The following is a 22,327-nucleotide window of genomic DNA, read 5'->3' as shown; positions in this document are numbered from 1 at the left end:
GGAATGGCAAACTTTGATCTGAAGTATATAGCTAGTGATAGCTGAACCAGAAAATACAGCGCATTACCTTGTAAGTGTATAAAATGGATTATACACGATGCAGGCACAAACATGCCGGTGGGCCATACCATTATAGATTTATATTGTTCTAGTTATGAGGTGTCAGATGGTGACAAGACGGTACAAGATGGAAGTGCACCATGGGTTCTGACAAAACTTTACCTAGAATAACCCATAATATTCTCCTCAGACACAACGTCTTCTGAGATCGACTGTAGTATAGTATTACTGACTACCAAGTTTCTCCTGTCAGTCTAGTTGCCAAGGGTATGTGAAGGTGGCAGATAATGGCCAAATAAATCGAGGCAATGCTTGGATGTTTTTTGACATGCCTTGGAAGGCCATGTAGATTTTAGCCTCATCCATCTGGACCAGTCTGTATGGCATCAGCCTTGATTTCTCTACGGAATTGACCCGTTATGTTTTTTCTTTTCTACAATATGGACTTCTAATCATACAATCCCCACAAGCCAGTGAGCGCTAATAATAAATCTCAGCCTTTGGTGCCCACCATCGTGGGTGACCATTAACAGTATTCCTTTGGGAAGAACATACATTGTACGCCATGAAACCGCGTCCTATAATCCTTCCAGCCCCACCAGTGAAAACCAGTGATTTGTTTCAATTTGCGTTCCTGGCACAGTCTCGCCTATGAAGCCAAACGGTCTCCGCAGATCACTTTATCAAGCATGTTTCTCGTGTTAACAGAAGGCAATAAACACGTATTTTTCCCGGCTGCTCCAAAACATCACAAAATCGCTCTCGTTTGTCCAATTTAAAAGCAAGCCATGAATGTATAAAGTGGTTTGTGAAAAAAAAGTCAGTATGGAGCATGTTTTCCCAGTGATCTCAGCTCTGTTTTGTTCCACGCCATCAGATAAAACGCAGACAGATGGTAAATAGCTTTATTTCTTATCAATTTGTAAAACATTTCCTCTTGCTGGGAATAGATTTCACAATGCACAGGCATTTAGGACGTGTATCTGTATGTTGAACTTTTGCTGTGACTGTCAAATGACCGAGCCGGTACCGAATTATAGTCTTGTTTGTGCAGGACTGAGAACAGCAGTGACTGTAGATCAAAGCTTAAAGGGGTGTATGAGATGAGAAAACATGGCACCACTCGTGTCCACTCGTTTCTGTGTTTGGTAGTACAGCTCAGCCCCAGTTGAGCTGCAGTACCAAAGATGGCCTAGGGAGAAGATTGGTGCTGTTTCTAGAACAAAACATACGTTTTTCTTATTTTATACAAACCTTTTGCTTTTTGAGAAAATTAGATAGATAGATAGATAGATAGATAGGGCATCAATATCAAAAGGGTAGGAGTCCAACACCTGGCACCCCCACTAGTCAGCTATTCTCAAGCTGATACACAGAGAATGGAGGAGGAAGCAGACAGCTCCGTTCTGTATAGTGGCCAGACCCAGTACTGCAAGTCAGCTCCCATTTACTGGAATGGGAGCTAAGCTGTAGTGACTCGTTTCAGTCTATATAACATTAATTGCGAACCCCATGCTGATCCGCTGTTTTGACCACTGGAAGCCACACACTTAGGTATATGTGGGGTGCAGTTCCAAGTACCACCAATACACTGTATGTACAAGAAGCTTTACACAGTGTATGAGGCTCTGTACACTGTAGTGCTCTTGCCCTGTGGATATGTCTTCAGGTCCTGGATGAACCCTTTAAGTGGTAGCACGGGAGTTCTTTCGTTTTATATATATATATATATATATATATATATATATATATATATATATATATATATACACTATAAGCTGGTAGATGTCGAGTGTGTATAGACCTATTTGGGCCTAGTCAATGTTCAGTTATTTCTGTCCATCACATTATTAATGGAGTCTGTATTTTCCCAAATTAACTCTTCACATAGGCAGAAATCTATAGAGAGGTGGCGACAATCACCTCCGTCACTCTTACTCCATGGCTTGAAACAAATGAACTGGAAGCTAAATGGGGAAAACAATCCAACATGGCCATAGTGTCAGAATCCATCACATGAATTCCAATGTCTAAACCTGTGCAAATACTATTGTGGAAAGGAAGCCTGTGATAAGATAGGAAACCCAAATACTAGCTATTGTCTCCTGGAGAGCTCTGAAGGGTCTTATTATTCCTTCAGTACAAACAAACAGATTACACATTGGAATCTTGGTATTAGATTAGTTTAATGGAGACAATTACAGCGTTCTGTTGTATTGGTTGTGAGTACTAGTTTACGGGCTGCCTTTTCGTGCTTCTCATTTTATTTTGTAATTGTTTTAAAGCAAGGTCTTTTAATGTGTTCATGTGTAAGTCTACGGAAGAGCTGTGGACATGAAAACGATGGAAAGGTATCTTTTATTATAGGTGAGATAAAGAAAAACACGGCTGTGAAGATATTTGTGGTTCGATATAGCTTTCTATTGACCACGTAAAGAGTAGACAATTGTAAAATAATAATGAATAAAGTCCAGTTCACACTATAGTGATTGTGCGACAATGCACGGCAGGTCATGAGCACGTACCCATGAGTTTTCATGTAAAGAATGTAGATTGCAGCCCGGCCTGATAAACATTGATAAAACTGCTCCCTGGCTATTACTTATTAATCTTGCCATTGACTTAGGCAAATATTTCAGTATGGGGAGATGGCCGGGCTCAGACAAGGCAGAGATACTAGTCACTACTTAGGAGGTATTTCACAATTTTATTTCTAGTTTGTCTTAAGGTTCCCAGATAACAGTCTGTTTACCTTCCCAGGAATGTAGGTGTTATAGTCAGTGAGTCACTGGAATGGCCTCCATCCTCACTATGGATAAGGGCAGAGGACCTCCAGATAAGCATGTACCAACACAACCCTGGCGTAGCCCGTGAAACACATTATAATTCTTTTAACTTGATTTTACACAAATATTCCTTTAAGGTTATTTCCGGAATAGAGGGGTCTCTAGTAGGCTCCTCACCTGTTAGCTGGAGCACAACCACTTCCATTACAGCTTTTGGTGGATTTCCCATGTACCACTGAATGCCATATTGTCACTTTGATGCATCCTTCTGAAAAATTGTAATGTTTGTCCCTGACATTTGTAAACTTCAGTCCTTTCTTTGAAACTCCCCCTCCAGATCCTAAGAATGGAGTATACACAGCCTGGGTGTGACTCTCTATACCTTTGTAATTCCCTCCTGGTCATTGGATTCATTTCCGGCTGGTCTGAGGCCTATGTGTAGTGTTGGGATACCGCACTATCCAATGCATTTCCTCCATTCTCAGGATGGGAGGGAATCCCAAAAACTGGACCCTTACCAATCAAAGTGTTGGTATATCCTAGCAATATACCATCCCTTAAGGGGGTGGAAAAAGCCCTTTAAATATGACTTTGCAATGAAAAATAGGTAACAGAGGCCAGATCCCCACTGATGATAAATAGATGACATATATTAGCCTTATGGTATAAATATATGTGAATATCACTGCATTTACAGGAGCCTATAGACACATATTGTCTGGCGTCTAAGACGCCACCCAGTGAGTAGGGTCTACATTAAAGCTGCCATATCTTACACAGCCGCTATTATACCGAGGGATGCAGTGCTGCCAGAACCATTGCGGGGCCTTAAGACAGTTGAACGTCATAGGCCATGATAAAAAATCCGGGAACCTGTCAAGAGAATTTGGGTCCCCACCAACAACAGATTTGTCACCTCTTTGTGATGACCTCTGTTTGGTACCTGAATCATTTATCGTCTTCCTTATGGTAAATTTACCAAATAATCTTAATCTGGTTTACCTCCTGCTTGTTTACTATTTTGTTGCACAACATTGATTCAGTTTCCTTACAATTCCAGAGTGATATAGGAGGCAAGAAGATTTTACAACGGAAATGGACGACGTTCCTGAAAGCAAGATTATTCTGCTCCAGTCCTTACTACGAAACCTTAAAGAGCGCTTACACCTTGGATGTGGGCGACTGGGACGCAACAATCTTCTATGCAGCCTTCTTATTCCAATGGTACGTATTATACATCTTCAGTTTCAGATCCATGAATGACTCCCCGTTGTATATTTCATACACATGTATACTGTGTACACCAATGAGATTTCGTGGTAACCCCAAATCCTGAGCCACACGAGAAGGCTTTTCGGAACTTGCAGCCAATTCCTATTTTGGGTACTGTAACCAGGTGTCAATGACGCACTGGCAGAGGAGGAGGGGACACATGTAACCCATTGTGGAGATCTCTGCAGCCAAGAGATTTTGGGGCACATGTTACTTGTACCACATGGCATTTTCAACAATTACTTTGACTCTCTCATTATTGACATTGTCTTGTAATAGAGTCTATTGGTGCCACAAAGGTGTTGTACCATTTTGGCAGAATTAATAGTGTTGCAGAACTGTTTGATGGGATCTGTGTTGGAGGAGTTTCTGGTGTTGCGGGGAATTAAACCTAAGTATCAGTATAATCATAACCATTATACACAAGGTGGCACACTTTGTTTTTAAAGAAGGCTTTGTAGATCCTGGTCCTGTCTCAGTGCCCTTGTGCCAGATTTAATCAAAATACCAAACTGATTGGTACATTAACGTCCATTAAATGGCTTTTTCAGTGCTTTTAAGGCTATAAATAGTTGCTCTCCTGTCTGTGGGGTCTCTATTATTTACATGACCCCATTCACCATAGCGTTAGGAGGAATCGGTGGTCTGGACTGTCCCAAAAGTCGGAGCACAAACACTGCGTTTAGTAGACTGCACATTGTTACTGATAAGGCCTGAGCCGCCCCTCATTCTGATGCTGTGTAATGCGCCAAGTCTCTGCAGGAATTTATGACATGCCGTAACATTTAGTCAACAAATTGCAGAAATGGTTAAATGCCTGCGGGTCCTAAATATTCCTCTAATCAGTGGGCCGTGACCGGGTCCTGACTATGAAGGCATTGTTTTTTGCATGCTGTTCTTCTCTCTGTGTGAATCTCCATACTTGGCTTCCAGTTTTCAGTATTCCAGATGTGCGACCTGTCATACAGAGAATACGTTCTGGGACAGAGGCTAGAAATGCTCATCCTCACACTAGGCAAACTCCATGGAGCCGAGTGCAGAAGAGGGCTACAAGATAGATTGCCCCTAGCTCTCTTCTAGGACTTGCGGAAGGTTTCTTTCATGGTGACTCTTAAAGAGGACCTTTCACCATGTCCGGGCACAGGCAGTTCTATATACTGCCAGAAAGCTGACAGTGCGCTGAATTCAGCACACTGTCGGCTTTCCCGATCTGTGCCCGGTGTGAAGAGCTTACGGCCCGGTACCGTAGCTCTTCTATGATCAGAAGGGCGTTTCTGACCATTAGCCAGAGACGTCCTTCTGCCTCGCGGCGCCAATCGCGCTGTGCTGTGGAGCGGGGAGGAACGCCCCCTCCCTCTGCTCACACAGCTTGTCCGTAGACGAGCATTATCAGGAGCGGGAGGGGGGAGTTCCTCCCGGCTCCACAGCACAGCGCGATTGGCGCCGCGAGGCAGAAGGACGTCTCTGGCTAATGGTCAGAAACGCCCTTCTGACTGTAAAGCGCTACGGTACCGGGCACGGATCGGGAAAGCCGACAGTGCGCTGAATTCAGCGCACTGTCAGCTTTCTGGCAGTATATAGAACTGCCTGTGCCCAGATATGGTGAAAGGTCCTCTTTAAATCTACTTTTCAGGGTTGTAACCAAGAAAAAGGATTTTTTTATTTATTTATTTTATTTTACACTCTGTACTATCCACACGGACGCTCTAGAAAATAATCTATTGAATTGTAAATTGTTTGGGGTCAACAAAATTAATAGTGTAAGAAAAAAATCATAAGAGGATTATGGTAATTTTTATACGCTTGTGTCGGAGAGAAAAGAAATCCCAGACCGTATTAGTAAAGGTTCATAAAGGCCTTGTCGTACACGTCCGATAGGTGACGGCCAAACACTTGTTTAGCCGTCAGACCCTTAACCGGTTACACACGACCATTTGCTAATCGGTGGCTGTGAATGGACGATACATGGGGGACTCGAGGATGCCGCCCATGCATCGGCCCTGCTTCTGCGGCCCCTTTTATTCATTGCATAGGGCTGCAAAATCGGACAGGAATAGGACCTGTTCCATATTTTGCGGCCCGGACTGTTGGGCCCGCACACGTGATCTTGTCGTTCATGGTCGTGTACGGGCCCATAGTACTGAATGAGTCAGTGTGCTATCCTGGGTAGAACACTGACCAGTCACACGGTCGTCTGCAAGGTGGCTTAGATGTTCTAGTCTTACATCATGTAAGCTTAGCATTCAGGAGAACTTGAGAATTTTGGTCTAGATCACACAGTTCCAGATAGGTTGCCAATTGGATAAATGATTGGATTGGCCAACAAAGAAGCATTTGCTCATTTGTTGTCTGCTTGGGATGTGTTTACGCTGACCAAAGATTTGGTCAATGAGGGGTCCTGTGTGTTGACTATAGAAAGTAAAGAGGTTATCCCACAATCGCAAGTTATCACCAATCCAAATAATGAGTCGTAAGTTGTAAATCATGGGGATCGCATAGCTGGGAGAGTATGACCATCACATGAGATGATGTGGGCTAGAAATACTGAGGACTCTCAATCTTTACATGAGATGATGGTCATACATGGCCAATGCTGTGCTATACACCATCTGTAGGACTGGTGAAAGATACCTGTGCTTTGTACTATGCCATTGAGACTGAAGTGGCACATGCCCAGCCATTGCTATATCCAAACGGGAGAGTTACCTAATAAGTTAGATAAGTTATGGGACAACCCCTGTAACCATATTCACAGCATTGTGTGGGACACATTGTCTTATACAAATTAATTCAACATATTTTTAGCCACCAAGTCAAGTCTAGTTCATCCACTGAAACCAATGAGCTCTCATGAGTGATGACACAAGTGGAATAATCAGCCATCATTAGCAAATGACAAGTTATTTTTATCCTAATGGTCCCATTTATCTGGATGGATGCCAGCGTAGCACCTGTTATGTTTGGAGCCGCTTGGCACTGACTACATACGACAGCCCTTCATGTGGTGACAGTGAGGAGAGAGGGGGCTATTGATGGAGTAGAAGCTTTTTCTGGTAACAGATGCCCATAATTACACCAAAAGAAAGCGATGTGAAATATAGCCAAGATTATAGAGAATAATACCCAACCAGACGGGGGTTTGTTTGCTAATATCTTGTGAATTATCAACTAAATATTGATGGAGTAGACTTCTTTACCACCCACGCCCAGCTTGATAGAAATCTGTTTCTGCTTCTTGGTTGGCATCATCCATCTGCCTCTGTTCACAAAGCTGTAAAAAAAAAAAAGTTGTGTTTTATGTATTGTTAGCGGTGTCTAGATGAGAGTAGCTCCATGGTAGAGGTGAAAATGCTGCCCCCTTCTGGTGGTGGTGAACATGATCATACCTATAATATGGGGCATTACTTGGTGCTTGTTTTCTTCCATGTTAAAGGGTTTGTCTAGGGAATTTTTTAAGCTGCACCAGGGGGTTCTGAGCTATTTCGGACCTTGGGTACATGATTGGAACCAGCCCCCAGCCCCGGATTGCTCTGCCTTCTCTCCTCTCCTGTTTTCACAAGTAGCGGTTGAGCCCGAGTCCTGCTGCTCCAGTTAAAGTCAATTGGACTAACTCCTATTTGACAAAATTTGGTAGAAGGGTCTTGGCAAAACATCACATGAAGTACATTGTAAACATTTTTTTGGGTGGAGCCATACCCATAGTCATGACCGCACCACTTTTGTGGCACAATACGCCCCTTTTTCTGACATTCCCTCCCTTGTCACCTGTACAATGACAGAGAGCCTGTTGGATGGGGGAACATTGCTCCGAGCTCAGCAGATTTAGCCCCTCTACAGGAGTTTGGGAGGTCCTCACTTTTCTCAAAAGTTTCCTGGATGTTACAGGATCGTTGGCATGGACTAACAGATATCTGAGCAGAGCTCCCGACTATTCCTGCTAGCTCCATAGACAATGAATGGAGCAAGGCATCCCCACTGTATTAGAACATGACTACAATGAGGGGGAATGGCCTAAGGACCCCCATTCCATTTATCTGTAGGTTCCCAGAGTTACCCCCTAGTGGTCCGAAATGTATTGGCTATCAGGTGGTAAATATCAGTTTTCCCATGCCCCAGTATTGCTTGTAGGACTTTGACAGATTCTTGCTACCTATTGAAATAAGTTCTGCGGCCAAACTGGCCTTGGCCTCCGTTCTCCAGGTAGCTTATAGATTATTGCTATTCTAGTTATTGGTCTTACCGGTCAAATGAAAGAGATCTGCCCATCTTGTAAAATAATGGTTTGTTCCTGATGAATGCTCCATTTTTTCCCCTGCATTGTGGCACCCCTTTATTGGTGGGAGGTTGGACCCTTACCGAACATAAAGTAATGGCATACGACTTTAACTGTGCTTATATGGCACCTTTGTAATAGATTTATCAGTCTGGCAAGACTTCCCCCAGACCGCTGTTCCGGGAGAGCGCTCCCCATGGTAATCTCCTAATATTACTCCTCATGTCCCACCACGTACATTGGTACCCAGCACGCGTGGTACACTGATTTTTGCAATTCCTTTTCCAAATGAAGGCTGACTGCCAGCTTTGGGATAGAGCGAGGGTTAATAATCTCTAGCTGTCCGAAATAATAAGAATAATTTTCTAGTCTGTCAAGGAGCTATTGGTCCATGCAGTGTCACACAATGATTCAGAATTTCAAGCCTTCCTTTGTAATTCTTTCTGTCATTCCTCTCCCAGTACAGGCACTTGCTTGCTCGCACGTTGCAGAAATTGTATAAAATGGGAATTAGAGATGGAGCGCCCAGAAATCACCCCAGATAATTTGCTTGTTTGCTTCATTCTCGGTTAATCAGGACAAATTCATGTACATTACTTCATTTCAGCCCAATTCTGGCAATGAAATAAAGAATTATTGCTCGCTCATGCTTCTGATACATTTCGGTTTTAACCCTGCCGTTACGTTACCACTCGTCCATATAATGCCGAGAACTCCTTCAGCGTATCCGCACCAGATCTTTTATTTTTAACCCATAATGAGTGTTTTCTGCTCTGTTTACGTCTGTGAATTCTTCACGGTCTGTTTGCGTCCTGCTGTCATCGTTATTGTTCAGCGATTTCAGAGCTTTGTGTCGCCCACTAGTGGACGGTTTTAGTTATCTGGTCCCCATTCTTGTGCCTAGGGGGAACATGAAGATCTCCGCCGTCTGTCGATATAGTCTTCCTGATATTCAGAAAGTATTTGAAGGATCGTATATGGAATATCAAGATTCATCGAGAAAATGGACCAAATATAATGGAGAGGTTCCAAAACCAAGGCCTGGCTCGGTAAGGAGTTATAGCTACAGTAGACTTTTGTTGGGTACAGACGGTTTGATAATGGTTATAAACTCGCTGAAGAGTGGAAGGATCCCTTTCTTGTCTGCAAAGACTGGCGATTCACAATGGGCCACTCTTTCCAGGTTAATCGCTTTATTCCCATTCTTCTGTTCAATGTGATCTAAGTCAATTTTGACTGGTGATTGAGAGCTGAATTCAATAAATTAACTGAGAAATTATGAAATCAAAAACATTTGTAGATCTTGTACTGCAATATTAGTGGTATTATGTTATATCATCCAAACTGCTTTACATACATATTCAATTTTTTCCTTTTTATAACCACTGTTTATGGCCACATGTAACCTCTCCTACTCGGAATCGCTGCAGTATAGCGCTCTGAACCACCCCTGCGTCAATCTCCTTTCCCACCAGTGGCTAGATAGTGAGCGGCACTGGGAAGGAAGAACAGCGTTGGCACTGCTCAGGGGTATAATTGCTCTGCCCTGGCAGCAGTGTGTCAGTATAGGAGAGGGATATAAGTCACTAGATGGGTAGAATATAAATTATCACCCCATATTTATAGCAGGACACTAGAGGCAGTCCGCGGAGCCTGCCTGTGTGCTGGCCATATACAACAGGGGAAAGCTACTATAGTGGCTGCCAGGGCTGTGGAGTTGGTCGGCCAAATACCTGACTATATTTTCAACAGAACCATTCCAACTCCTTCATAAATGGCTGACGGCCATGGACAGGCAGAAGCAGTGAAGATCCTCTAATTCAGTGGTTCTTAACCTTGTTTGAGGTACCGAACCCACCAGTCTCATTTGCACATTCACCGAATCCTCCTTTAGTGATAAATCAAATATGATTTTTTTCCTAATTCAAGACATAGGTATATGTTTTTTTTTTACTGGTACAGAAAATGAACCGTGCATAGGGCCTAGGGTTCGATCGAACCTCGGTTAAGAACCACTGGTCTAATTCCATAAAAAGCCTGTGACTGAATTCCTATTAAAGTAAATATGTAACGAGCTAGGCATCCATTATTAATTATATAATATCATTAAAAATAATTAATCCCTTTACTTTGAAGGAAGACTAGGTAACTTTTTTCCAACTCGGACTACACCCAAAATCGGTCCTGAGTCAGACTCTACAGCCCTGGCTTAGTATAGGTCCATCTCAGACACCGTTTTTCTGAATAGCTACACGAGGGGATGTGGCTTAGGATACAAAAGTGTGTGCCCCTGTGCCAAACCTCTGGCTACCAGTAATCCATCTACTAGATGGTATAAACGTAGAGTAGACTGTCTATAGGTCCACCACATTTATCGTGGAACATCTGTCACTGTGATAAATCTGGCTCGTGTTCAGACAATTAGTAAATCTGGGCGAGTGTGTATAGTAAACACTATAGGCTGTGTGTACAGAACAGACTCTTCTCGGTAAGAGACTAATAATAGGAAGCCAACCTTCCTAATAAAGTGTAATATAAATAGGGTTTGGAAAATATTAAAATCACATGACACAAGACATCCTGGTGCCCTGTGCTAGCCACTCTGCTGATCCTGCCGCAAATAAGTTAATCACCAGTGATTTAATATTTTTTCACCCAGGTTTTGGGGGGGGTCTAAACATGTCCACTGGTTTCTCGGACAGGACCCCCCCCATTACAAATCTCCCACAGAAACCTTTCCTACTCCCATTCCCTTCAGTGGGAGGTTTGGGTAGAATCTGCCTGGACATTGGGTAGGATGGTATTCGGTCAGTGTTATTTCAAGTGCCCACATTAGTATGTCTTACAGGAATCTTGATATGAGCATTTTGGTAGATTGCCTAACTGGATTTTCTTCTTCTGACAGTGTATTACAAATGACTTTCGGAGCGGTGGCTACAACTCTTCACAGGATCTCCCAAATAATGTCCTTGACTTTGTGAAACTCCATCCTCTGGTGTCAGATGTGGTAAAGCCAATTGGAGACCAACAGCTTCTGTCCAAGAAGAATATTGTATATACCCGTATCGCTGTAGACAGAGTCACTGCCCTGGATAGAGAACAGTATGATGTGCTGTTTCTAGGGACAGGTCTGTACAACGAGATGCTAGATCATACATTTATGAAATGCTGTGTATATAGATCCATTATGTACCCATTCAGATGGACATATAGATTTGTATACAGTGAACTTTGCTATATCATCTCTGTCACGGGATGGTTAGAGTCTATACTATAGGCAATGTGTAATATATATTTCATGTGGAATGTATTCTCTAACCTGTTGTAAACATCAGTGTGTAGTTGGCTGATTCGGGTCTAGTGTGTTAGCACATTGTATGCAAATACCTCTAACTAGTGAGGACAATGGGTGGAGATAATCTGATCAGTGTCTCCAAGAAGATGTTGGATGGTGCATTGTCCATAGTAGACAGGGAGTCTGCTCTCCTTGGTATAGGTGAGGGGGGAAGGATCTGTGGCTCAGCCCTTCCCACCCCCAGGTATAGGTGTAACAGTTTAGTATATAGTATATAGCTAGCAGTTAGTATGTGTTAGCCGGCCTGTGCACAGCTCTGCAGAGAGCCAGAATTTAGTTACAGGACCAAGGAACCAAAGCTATCATTGGATTGTGACTTCTGTGGACTTATTGTTATTACGGTTGATGTGACCGCCGCCGGCTACTAACTTTGTGGATTACAATAAATTGCTGTTGTCTCCCGACCTCTTGCGTCCGTGTTGATTCAAAAGACCATCCGGAGGAAGACGTATACCTTTTGCTCTGTGACAACTGGTTGGCAGCGGTGGGATCAACAGCGGACAGCGAGATGGACTACAGCAGCCCAGCGATTAATGGAGCCACAACCTCAGAATACAGGAACTGGACTATGGCAAGTCTACAAGTAAGGGCCCGGGAACTAAACCTGAGTTACCAGGGAAGAACGAAAGAGCAACTGATCGAGGCACTGGAGGAGATGACCCTGCAAAGCGACCATGAGGAGGGCTGCCCCCAGGAGACAGTAGAGATACAGGAGTGGCAGGTACAGACCCAAAAGAGCAGATGGGTTGTTTTGTATGAGGAGGAATTGGCAGTGCTGGGGCTAGGAGCAACTGCAGAGCAAAGGAGTAGAGCATTACAGAGGGCTCAGGAAACGGAGAAGGAGGAACAGAGAATGGCGCATGAAAAGGAAAGAATGGCGCATGAAATGCGAATGGCTGAGATAACTATGAGGAATTATAATCAAACGTCGACCCCCAGCCCAACAGTGAGAGAACCACCATATGTCTCCCATAAACACTTCAAGACCTTTGAGGAAGCGGCTGGGGATGTTGATGGATATTTTCAGGACTTCGAACACCAGTGCCACCTGATGGAAGTCCCAGAGAAGGATTGGGTCCGGTATCTGGTGGGGCACCTACGAGATGGGGCTGCGGAAGCTCTCAGAGCCATGGACCCTAGTGATCAGCGGGACTATGAGGCCATTAAAAGAGCGGTGCAGAAGTATTATGCAGTCACTCCAGAGACCTACCGAGTTCAGTTCCGCTCTTTGTCTTACAATGGGGGAAGCTCCTTCCACATGTTCGCCCGCAAGTTGAAGCAAGCATGCAAGCGCTGGCTAGAAGGAGAGGAGGCTGTCACAGTCGATAAGATCCTCCAAGTCATACTTAAGGAACAGTTCTTTTCCCAGTGCCCCGCTGAGATCCGTGAGTGGGTGCTGGAACGGAACCCAGCCACAGTTGAGCAAGCTGCTTCTCTTGCAGATGAGGGCCTGACCATCAAGCCGCAGTGGAAGAGGTTGTTTGCAGAGGAGCGGAAAACTACCACAGTCCGCCAGACACCCTTCAGCCAGCCAACCACCTTTCGTGCCCGGCCTCAGGATTACAATTCCCCCTCTACCCCTGCCCCAGCCCATCGGCCTCCAGCTATGAACAACCCTGTCCCTAGACAACGACCTACTGGAAGAATGCTAGAGCGCAGATGTTTTGGGTGCGGGCGGCCTGGACATTTGCAAGCTAGTTGCCCTGTTAACATGGGGGCACGGGCCACCGTGGCATCCCGGCCTATTCACTACCTGGGAACCACTCCTAGGACAGAAAGTTTGGCCCCATTTCCAGATGACTCCATGAATGACACATCTGTTCCACCTCCAGGGGTCTATGGGATTCAGCCTTCCGCCACACATCCCGCAAACCTTCAGAGGAAGCACTTGCAGGAGGTCCTACTGGATGGCCGAACAGTTGTTGGATTCCGGGACTCGGGAGCTTTCCTAACGGTAGCGGACCCCCGAGTTGTGCGACCCGAGGCCCTAGAGGAGGGTCCTGGCATTTCTATCAAGTTGGCAGGGGGTACTCAAAGACGTATTCCTAAAGCTACCGTGGAACTCGACTATGGTTATGGACCAAAACGATGCACAATTGGTGTGATGAGCGGGCTGCCGGCCGATGTTCTGTTAGGCAACGATGTTGGAAATCTACAGTGCCACTTTGTGGGAGCAGTGACCCGAAGCCAAGCTCAGGGAGAAGCCAACATGGATCGACCGGATTTTCTGACAGATGCCAGCCCTTCAACCCTACAACTTTACCATTCAGTACCGCCGAGGGAACCAACACCAGAACGCGGATGGGTTATCCCGGCAGGAGGACATATGAGCTATAGAGACTGATGTGCATTCCCCAATTTACCTGTGTAGGCCAATTGTGTCATGCACATGTTTTGAGAGGGGGAGGGGTTGTCACGGGATGGTTAGAGTCTATACTATAGGCAATGTGTAATATATATTTCATGTGGAATGTATTCTCTAACCTGTTGTAAACATCAGTGTGTAGTTGGCTGATTAGGGTCTAGTGTGTTAGCACATTGTATGCAAATACCTCTAACTAGTGAGGACAATGGGTGGAGATAATCTGATCAGTGTCTCCAAGAAGATGTTGGATGGTGCATTGTCCATAGTAGACAGGGAGTCTGCTCTCCTTGGCATAGGTGAGGGGGGAAGGATCTGTGGCTCAGCCCTTCCCACCCCCAGGTATAGGTGTAACAGTTTAGTATATAGTATATAGCTAGCAGTTAGTATGTGTTAGCCGGCCTGTGCACAGCTCTGCAGAGAGCCAGAATTTAGTTACAGGACCAAGGAACCAAAGCTATCATTGGATTGTGACTTCTGTGGACTTATTGTTATTACGGTTGATGTGACCGCCGCCGGCTACTAACTTTGTGGATTACAATAAATTGCTGTTGTCTCCCGACCTCTTGCGTCCGTGTTGATTCAAAAGACCATCCGGAGGAAGACGTATACCTTTGCTCCGTGACAATCTCTCTAGGAGAACATCCATGAGTTTTGCTCCTATTGGTTCAATTTCCTCCCAAATGCCCCAAATATATGGTTAGGTCCCTAAGTGTGTAGTGTATTATTGTATATGAATTAGTAACAATGGGATTTCTCAGAAAGAGAACCACAGGCCATATATTTTAGTTGGGAATGTGGACAACCAAAAAGAAAGCTTAGCATTCCCAGTGGGCCATGGAGTGACAGCAGCTCCTGGTCTATCTATTACATTGATGCCCATTCACTGAAAGGAAGAATATTTGAGCAAACCAAACTTCTAGATGCTGCAGTGCCCTCTATTGCCAGCAGAAATTTTCATACTGATGACTACAGATGTGCCGGACTTAAGTGATGAGACCTCGGGAAATATTTCTATGGATACAGCATTGACTTTACAAACAGAAGATATTTCCATAGAACTACAAGTCCCCAATACAATGGGTGTATTTATCATTCAGTAGTTGGGAAAACCATGCAAATGATTCCCCGTGGCTGCCCCCGGAGCCGCTGTAGCCTGGCACAGACACATCATAAAATTACAGGACAATTTATTCCAACCTGCGTACAGCTATTTCTGGCTTCTTAGTTTTCCTCCCCAGTGCTTACACCATATTGCCATAGTTTCCATATCTTCTACAGATGCCGACAAAAATACCATCTTAATCAGACTTGTAATCTGCCTCTTGGTTTTACCTCTGCAGACAATGGCTGGATTCACAAGGCCGTAGTGATCAACAGCAAAGTTCACATCATAGAAGAAATACAGGTTCTCAAGACGCAGGAAGCGGTGGAAAATGTAGTTCTATCCAAAAAACAGGTAGGATATTATCATTTTTCTATAGTATGCCTTGTTTTGTTCATGTTCATTCTATAATATTTAAAGGGGTTAAGTGGGGGGAGAACTTTTCACATGACATGGCACCGAGCAAACACCCTTACTGTATAGATGAGGGTCCTCTGGCACCCCGATTATTAGTTTGAAGAGCGCCATGGTGGGCTAGAAGCCTTGTTCCTCTGCCTCCCCTACTGATGTGTGACTCTAAGTGACATAATGGATCTCACTCAATGCTGGCATAGTATTTTGGCATAGATATGGCACATCTTTGGCACATGATTCTTCCTTGCATTAAGGATGAGCCACTTTCTTCTGTGCCTCGCCCACCACTTTTTGCAAAATTTAACATCCCCTCCCCGACCTGACAAATTTATTATAACTGAAGTCAGATAGCCATTTCCTGACTGGTGTAGATTTCAACACCAGCGCCTTTGCCAGTTGGAGACCTTATTAAGGACATTCCAGTCCTAAGAAGTTCCCCCAAATCTCCCAATAAACATGGCCCCACATAGCCAGAGACAGGACTATGCAACATTTCTTGCAGTACAAACATTAGTTGCGTTCAGATCCAACATGGCTGATCCTTATCTCTCTTGACTACTATTGTTGGGGACGGTCGGGAGTTCCATACAAACATGTTGGATAAGCAATAATATACCTAATGTGTATGGGCAACTTCAGACAAGCCTTTAAAGAAAAATGCAAGCAATGTAACTGTAAGCAATGAATGAAGCGCAAGGGTTGTAAAAGAGAGAAATAACTCCGTGTCCTTCTGTCTTCACACTCAAGGTCTTGCAGTAAGTCAGTGTACAGGCAACACACTCAGCAGTAGAGGAGAGATTCGCGTGAAGTTTACAAGTCTTACTTTACAGCATCTGTCCCGCTGCAACAGTTTGATTTACTTTTCCTCCGCCATAGATTTTGTACACAGGACTAGCGGTATATATCTTACACCATGCCAAAGTCCTGTGTCATTTCTCCATTGAAAGTGGATGCTATCCTATTAAAAAAAAAAAAAAAAAAAGTGCAGTGCATCTTAGGATACCAGAGTTGTGTAACTCTTCTGAAATGAGAAATGTGTTTATACCAAGAACTTGGCTCTTGGGCTGTACATATTGATGGTTCCTTGCATCTCCTCCTCATTTGCAAATGCAGAGCTTTGGCAGTTGTCAGACGCCATTACTTATCACTTGGCTGTGCTTGTACAAGTCATATTGCGCTTCCAAAGAAAAACATAAAAAAATAGAATTGTGCCCTCTATTTTAGATACAGATGCAAATAGATTACTAATAGAAGAAGCGCAGGCGTGAACCTCGCCTTAGAAGTAACTCTTCTCTATCCCCTCTTGGGATATGGGTTACATAAGTGATAATAGACTGAATGAAGAGGGGGCGGAAATTGGTCTGATAAATGGAGAAAGAAGCATTTTTCTTAAGATATATTACAATGCATTTTTCCCATTCACCTACACTATGCATTTTTGAGACACTGGTTGACACTGGAGGTGCGCTTTAAGGTATCAGTATTGCTTACGGTTTTCCCTTTTAATGTATTCATAGAACTGGTTACCGGTTACATCATTATTTTGGGTTCGGATCAAGCCTTCATTTCTGAGAATCTCTTTGGCTTGTTTACCGCACATATAATTCACTCTAACAAGCTGTTTTTGGGCAGGACACAGTTCTTTCTTCTACCTCTGCATCCTTTTAATTGAATTGTAGTCTGAACTAAGTGAACTCTTCTCAAACTAGAGCAGCCATTCTTAAGACGTCCACCGTATATCTCTGCAATGCAATACGCATTCAAGATGAGTGAGGGCTAATTATCTTCTAATCTATATCTCATAAGACGTTGATCCAAACAACATATCGCTTAGACTTGGTGATTTTCTTTTTTTCCAGGATAGTTTGTACATTGGCGCTCAGAGCGGAGTCCTTCAGATCCCACTGTCTGGATGTAATCGATACGCTTCATGCTATGACTGCATCCTGGCCAGGAATCCATATTGTGGTTGGGATGGTAACGCGTGTCGCCAACCTCTTACATCTCAAGATCGGTAAGGATTTTTAGATTTTCCAAGAGTTGATGTCTTCATTTGGCTTTATCCTAATGTCTTCTGTTGGTGGTTAGAGATAATATATTCATTGCCAAACATCATTTCCCGTTCACTAGATCTTCGGCCCAGAAAACTCTTTAGTTTGCAAGTTTTGACTTGCCATATAAAGCGCCAGTCTCCTGCCCTGCCTTGTTTTCTCAAAAGTGGCAAGCTGGTCGGAATATGGAAAAAAGGGACACAGTTTTATTGAAGCACAGACTGGAGCATATAGCTCCTACACCAGGAATGATGCGCTCCTCTTCAAGAACACGATGTACACGCCTTGGCATATGATAGACCGGGATTTATTAATAAACGGATAATGTGTTTCGGGGTATGGTAGTGTTCAAAACGGATGCACCCCTTCCTCAGATCTACATGGAATACGATCAAAAGTACAAAAAGAAGGATCATAAGTAAAAACCAGAATAAAATGTAAAAACTAAAAAAGTGAGAAAAACTGAATTGGAACTTTAATTGTCTGTAAAGTACAAGGTGGGCCATAAGTATGGATACACCTAGAGATGGGTTAGGGTCTGTTCTGCCTCAAAATCCACTGTCAAAAACAGCTCCCATTGACTTCAGTGGGAGCCACTCACTTCTCTGTTCTGTTAGCTAGTAGCGGAAAAAGAAGCGAGCTGCCCTATCTTGCCGTTGATTCCGCATACTCAGTACAAGGCTCCCTCCCGATTAGGCCCATTCGTTCGGGCCTAATCCGGAGCAGAATGCTACGACGGGGTTCTGGTGCACGGCATCGGCATCCTGTCGCGGCTAGCCACGCGGAATATTCACACATGGAATGCAAATTCCACCATGTGAACATACCCTTATTTGTTAGATGAGGGGTCAAAGGTCCCCCATCCTCAAGAGGTGGGAACCAGAACCAGAAATGCCCAAATGGGAGTACCCGATAAGTCTGCAGCAGAAATGACTGGGCTTTAAAAGAGAAAGTGAAATTGCAGTTTGCACTGGAGGTAGAAACTAGTATAAAAGGCAACTAATGCAATGAGGCATGTAGAGCAGAAAACCCTCTACAACTCCTGCGGCAGCGATTCTTCTCCTCTCTCCTGATGTCATCAAGTCTTCTGTCCTCTCTGGCTTTTTCCTCTTCATTTTCTTACGTTTTGTGCCTCCCATTGACTCTAGGCCTGCGATTGTCATCACACTTCACTGTATGACTTGTTGTTCTTGGCTGCTTGCAGGGTACAGATGACGCAGGATATGCAGAATGGTAACAGAGGATGTATAAACGCCACAGACCAGGGTAAACGCTCTGTTTATTTTACAACATCAGGATTGCATGCTAGCAAGAAAATGAGATGTAATGAGCCCGCCACTAAGCCGCAGAGACAGGGCTGTAGGAGTTACAGCTTATTGTATAAAGGAGCAGTAAATCTCAGATATTTTTAGCATTGTTATATTTCTGCATTCACTATTAAAGTAACCCATCCATTAGAAGATCAAGTATAAGACAGTCACACACGCTATGTCTCAGGAAGACTTACAGGATCTTTCACCAATTGCAATTTTTGCAGCTTTCATCTTTTTCATTCCCACAGAGTTTTTTTGTTTCTCTAGCACAGGGGTAGGGAACGTACGGCTCTTCAGCTGTTGCAAAACTACAACTCCCAGCATGCATACTTGCTCTGCTGTTCTGGGAACTCCCATGGAAATGAATGGAGCATGTTGGGAGTTGTAGTTTCACAGCAGCTGGAGAGCCAAGGTTCCCTACCCCTGCACTAGCACTAATGGTGTTAGTTTCAGCACCCAGTATGTAGTAGGCTCCTTATTATCAGGTTGGTGGTCCCAAGCCGTAGCATACAGTGGGGCTAGGGGAAAAAATCCCAGCTGTGCTAGAATCAGGACACCTGTTGAAGGACGGAGTTAGTGATGAAAGGTCCTCTTTAATGGCGCCCAAGTCCCTAACTGTATGATGATGAACATGGCACTGCCATCCATGTATAGTTATTTAACAGATCTAGGCACAGCACAAAGGTACAGGGTGTATGCCGGAAGCCATATACTAAGTATAGGGCCAGAAGCAGTCCAGGTCACTCAAGTAAATGGGAGTGGGACTGCGGTTCTAATGACCAACACCACAATGTGTGGACCAGACACTGTATACAGTGTACAGAGCTCCATGGAACTGCAGTTCTGTTACCAATTACTTGAATAGATACAGAGCTACATTTAGCTTTATACATAGATTATGACTTCTGGGGGTGAAACAGATGATCAGGATGGTTCGATACCCAGACCCCTGGACCCATCTGATACCGGTGACCTATCCTGTGGAGAAGTCATCAGTATCAATTACCATCAGATCCTGGGCAACCCCCTTTTAAGATCCCACAACCTCTTTAAAAAAAAAAAAGTATGTAAAATGGATGCAGATAACCCAAGTTCATAGGAAGACACAATTATAGGGGTGTTCTGACTAACAAATGCTACATTGTGCTCAAGGAGCTACATGATATAAAAACATGTTCCATACTGTCTGACTGATATATATATATATATATATATATATATATATAGTATATGTGTGTCCCTATGTACATAACAAGATAGTGGTACAAGCCTACCTATTTTGGCAGGACTGGACAACTATCTAATATGGGGCTTCCCAATACTAAAGAGATTGTGTTGGGCAAAGATTGGGCTCATGTATCACAATCTGATCTGTTGTTCCCCAGAGAGATATCTGTCTGACAATCCCTTGTATACATCGTGCATGTGTACAGGACAGTCAGAAGCAATAGCTAAGCTGTCTTAAGACCTTAAAATCCCTCTGAGAACAGGGACTTCTAGGTTACTTTGGCACAGAGATCCCCGCTATATTGAGCATTCATCTTCGCTTATTATGCTTTCAGTATAAGTGTTGTGTATTGGTATTCATGGCACAAAGCTGGCGCCCAGAATTTATCAACTGTGATTTTCTGAATCAAATCTGACAAATCAATATTAGGCCGAGGAGAAGGGAGGATAAGAGCAGAAGGGAGAATCCAAACACATTCTCTGTGCTCCATTGAGCAGTAAATATATATAGGCTCGCCAGACCTCTTATTGATTCTTTTCCATCCCAAGCCTATTAATACATCATGACATTTTGTGTCTCTTATATCGCGGCCTTGGCTGTAATTATACATACCCTTTATTTTTCAGCTCCTCCTATGAAGAAAATGCGGACGGTATTAAAAGGAGACGACGTTCTTCTGCAGTGTGACCTGCGCTCTAATCTGGCTAAGCCGCAGTGGTTTGTAAATGGCTCCGACCCACTGGATAGCGACGATGTTCATCTCCGAGTGGGTATCGATGGACTCCTCATCACCAACGCTCTACTAGAAGACAGCGCTGACTACAGTTGTTACTCTGAAGAAAGCGGCCTCCAAGCCATCGTGACTTCATATAATGTCAGTGTTTTATTGGAGCTACCAAAAGGGAAGATCTACTCCGAACCGACTCCCATCGTCCAGCTGCCAACAGCGGCGCCACAAGCCGATTCCAAGTTGGAGTTTGTGTACATTTCCATCATTACTATCCTCGGAGGACTTTGCCTCGTTCTGTCGATTGTCTTAGTGTCTGTATCTTGCCAGCAGAAAAGAAAAGGTAAATACAGCACCACCAACTCCAGGATGAATGCCGTAGAACTGCAGACCGTCTCATCCAACTTCAAGGACAAGTCGGAGGAGATGAACAATTACTCGGACGGTTGTCTTCAGATTATTCCCGGTGAAGCGCCAACTAGTCCTCAGAGCAAAGTGAACCCTCCTCCTCCTCCGCCGCCACCGCCTCTGCCCTCGGAGTTCACCAATGGGATCAGCACCCTGCCCAACATGCTAAGGAAAATGAACGGGAACAGTTACATGCTCTTAAGACAAAACGATGAGGCAAGTTCTCCGCTGTATAACTCCTTCACAGAGGAGCTCAGCAAGATCCTGGAGAAGAGGAAACACACGCAACTGGTGGAAAAGTTGGATGAGAGTTCTGTTTAGTAAAGACTGCCGAGAGACAGTGACGTCACACAATTACTACCTCAATGGACAATGGTTTTTTAAAGATTTAACTTTTTATTCTATTTTCATTTACTCATGCTTATCTCTATTTTTATTTATATAAGCCAACACTGTGAGTCCTTGACTTTTACACTACAAAACTTTATCTGTGGAGTACGCGGGCTCACCCCTGCTATGAAGTGTGGGCCCTAAGATGGACATGTACAAGGAGACTTGTCCTCCTTGGTGGGGGGGAGGGGGGGACTCCCGCTCCAGACTATTTTGGAACAAGTGTCACCAAAGAAAACACACAATAAAGGTAGGTCTTTGCACTGGTGTAAGAATTGTAGGGATTTTTGTAAAGTTGGCTATTGGTTCTGTTCACATCTGCATCAGGGGTCACATTCAGAACTTTGTCGCCATTCATGCCATTGAAATAACAGATCTCGATGGGACCCTTGTGCAACACAAAACGTTCGGTCAGGCACCGTCTGTCATATGATGGATCAGGCACAGGCTGCCTTGACACAGATGTGACCATAGTAGCCTATACATTTGTTTTTTTTCCATGTTTTATGTCAACCTGTAGCAGGACAAGGGCTGCAAATTAAAGGTATTTTTGACACGCCCCAGCTTTTTCTTATCGATTAGT

The 22,327-nt window shown here is 44.0% G+C and overlaps 1 protein-coding gene across 1 annotated transcript in view; it reads left to right on the top strand.

Annotated features, from left to right (window-relative positions):
- SEMA4G (semaphorin 4G) overlaps positions 1 to 21,927 on the top strand; it is a 102,111-nt gene extending 80,184 nt beyond the window's left edge. The window contains exons 9-15 of the mRNA XM_075257502.1: positions 3,907 to 4,070; positions 9,296 to 9,440; positions 11,297 to 11,519; positions 15,452 to 15,567; positions 17,487 to 17,641; positions 18,883 to 18,944; positions 20,846 to 21,927. Of these exons, the coding sequence (XP_075113603.1) occupies positions 3,907 to 4,070; positions 9,296 to 9,440; positions 11,297 to 11,519; positions 15,452 to 15,567; positions 17,487 to 17,641; positions 18,883 to 18,944; positions 20,846 to 21,675 (1,695 nt within the window). The 3' untranslated portion in view covers positions 21,676 to 21,927. The remainder of the gene's footprint in view (positions 1 to 3,906; positions 4,071 to 9,295; positions 9,441 to 11,296; positions 11,520 to 15,451; positions 15,568 to 17,486; positions 17,642 to 18,882; positions 18,945 to 20,845) is intronic.
- The last annotated feature ends 400 nt before the right edge of the window (positions 21,928 to 22,327 follow it).

Source organism: Leptodactylus fuscus, chromosome 10, assembly GCF_031893055.1.
Source record: "Leptodactylus fuscus isolate aLepFus1 chromosome 10, aLepFus1.hap2, whole genome shotgun sequence".
Taxonomy (NCBI): Eukaryota; Metazoa; Chordata; class Amphibia; order Anura; family Leptodactylidae; genus Leptodactylus; species Leptodactylus fuscus.
This window is presented reverse-complemented; position numbering and strand designations above follow the sequence as displayed.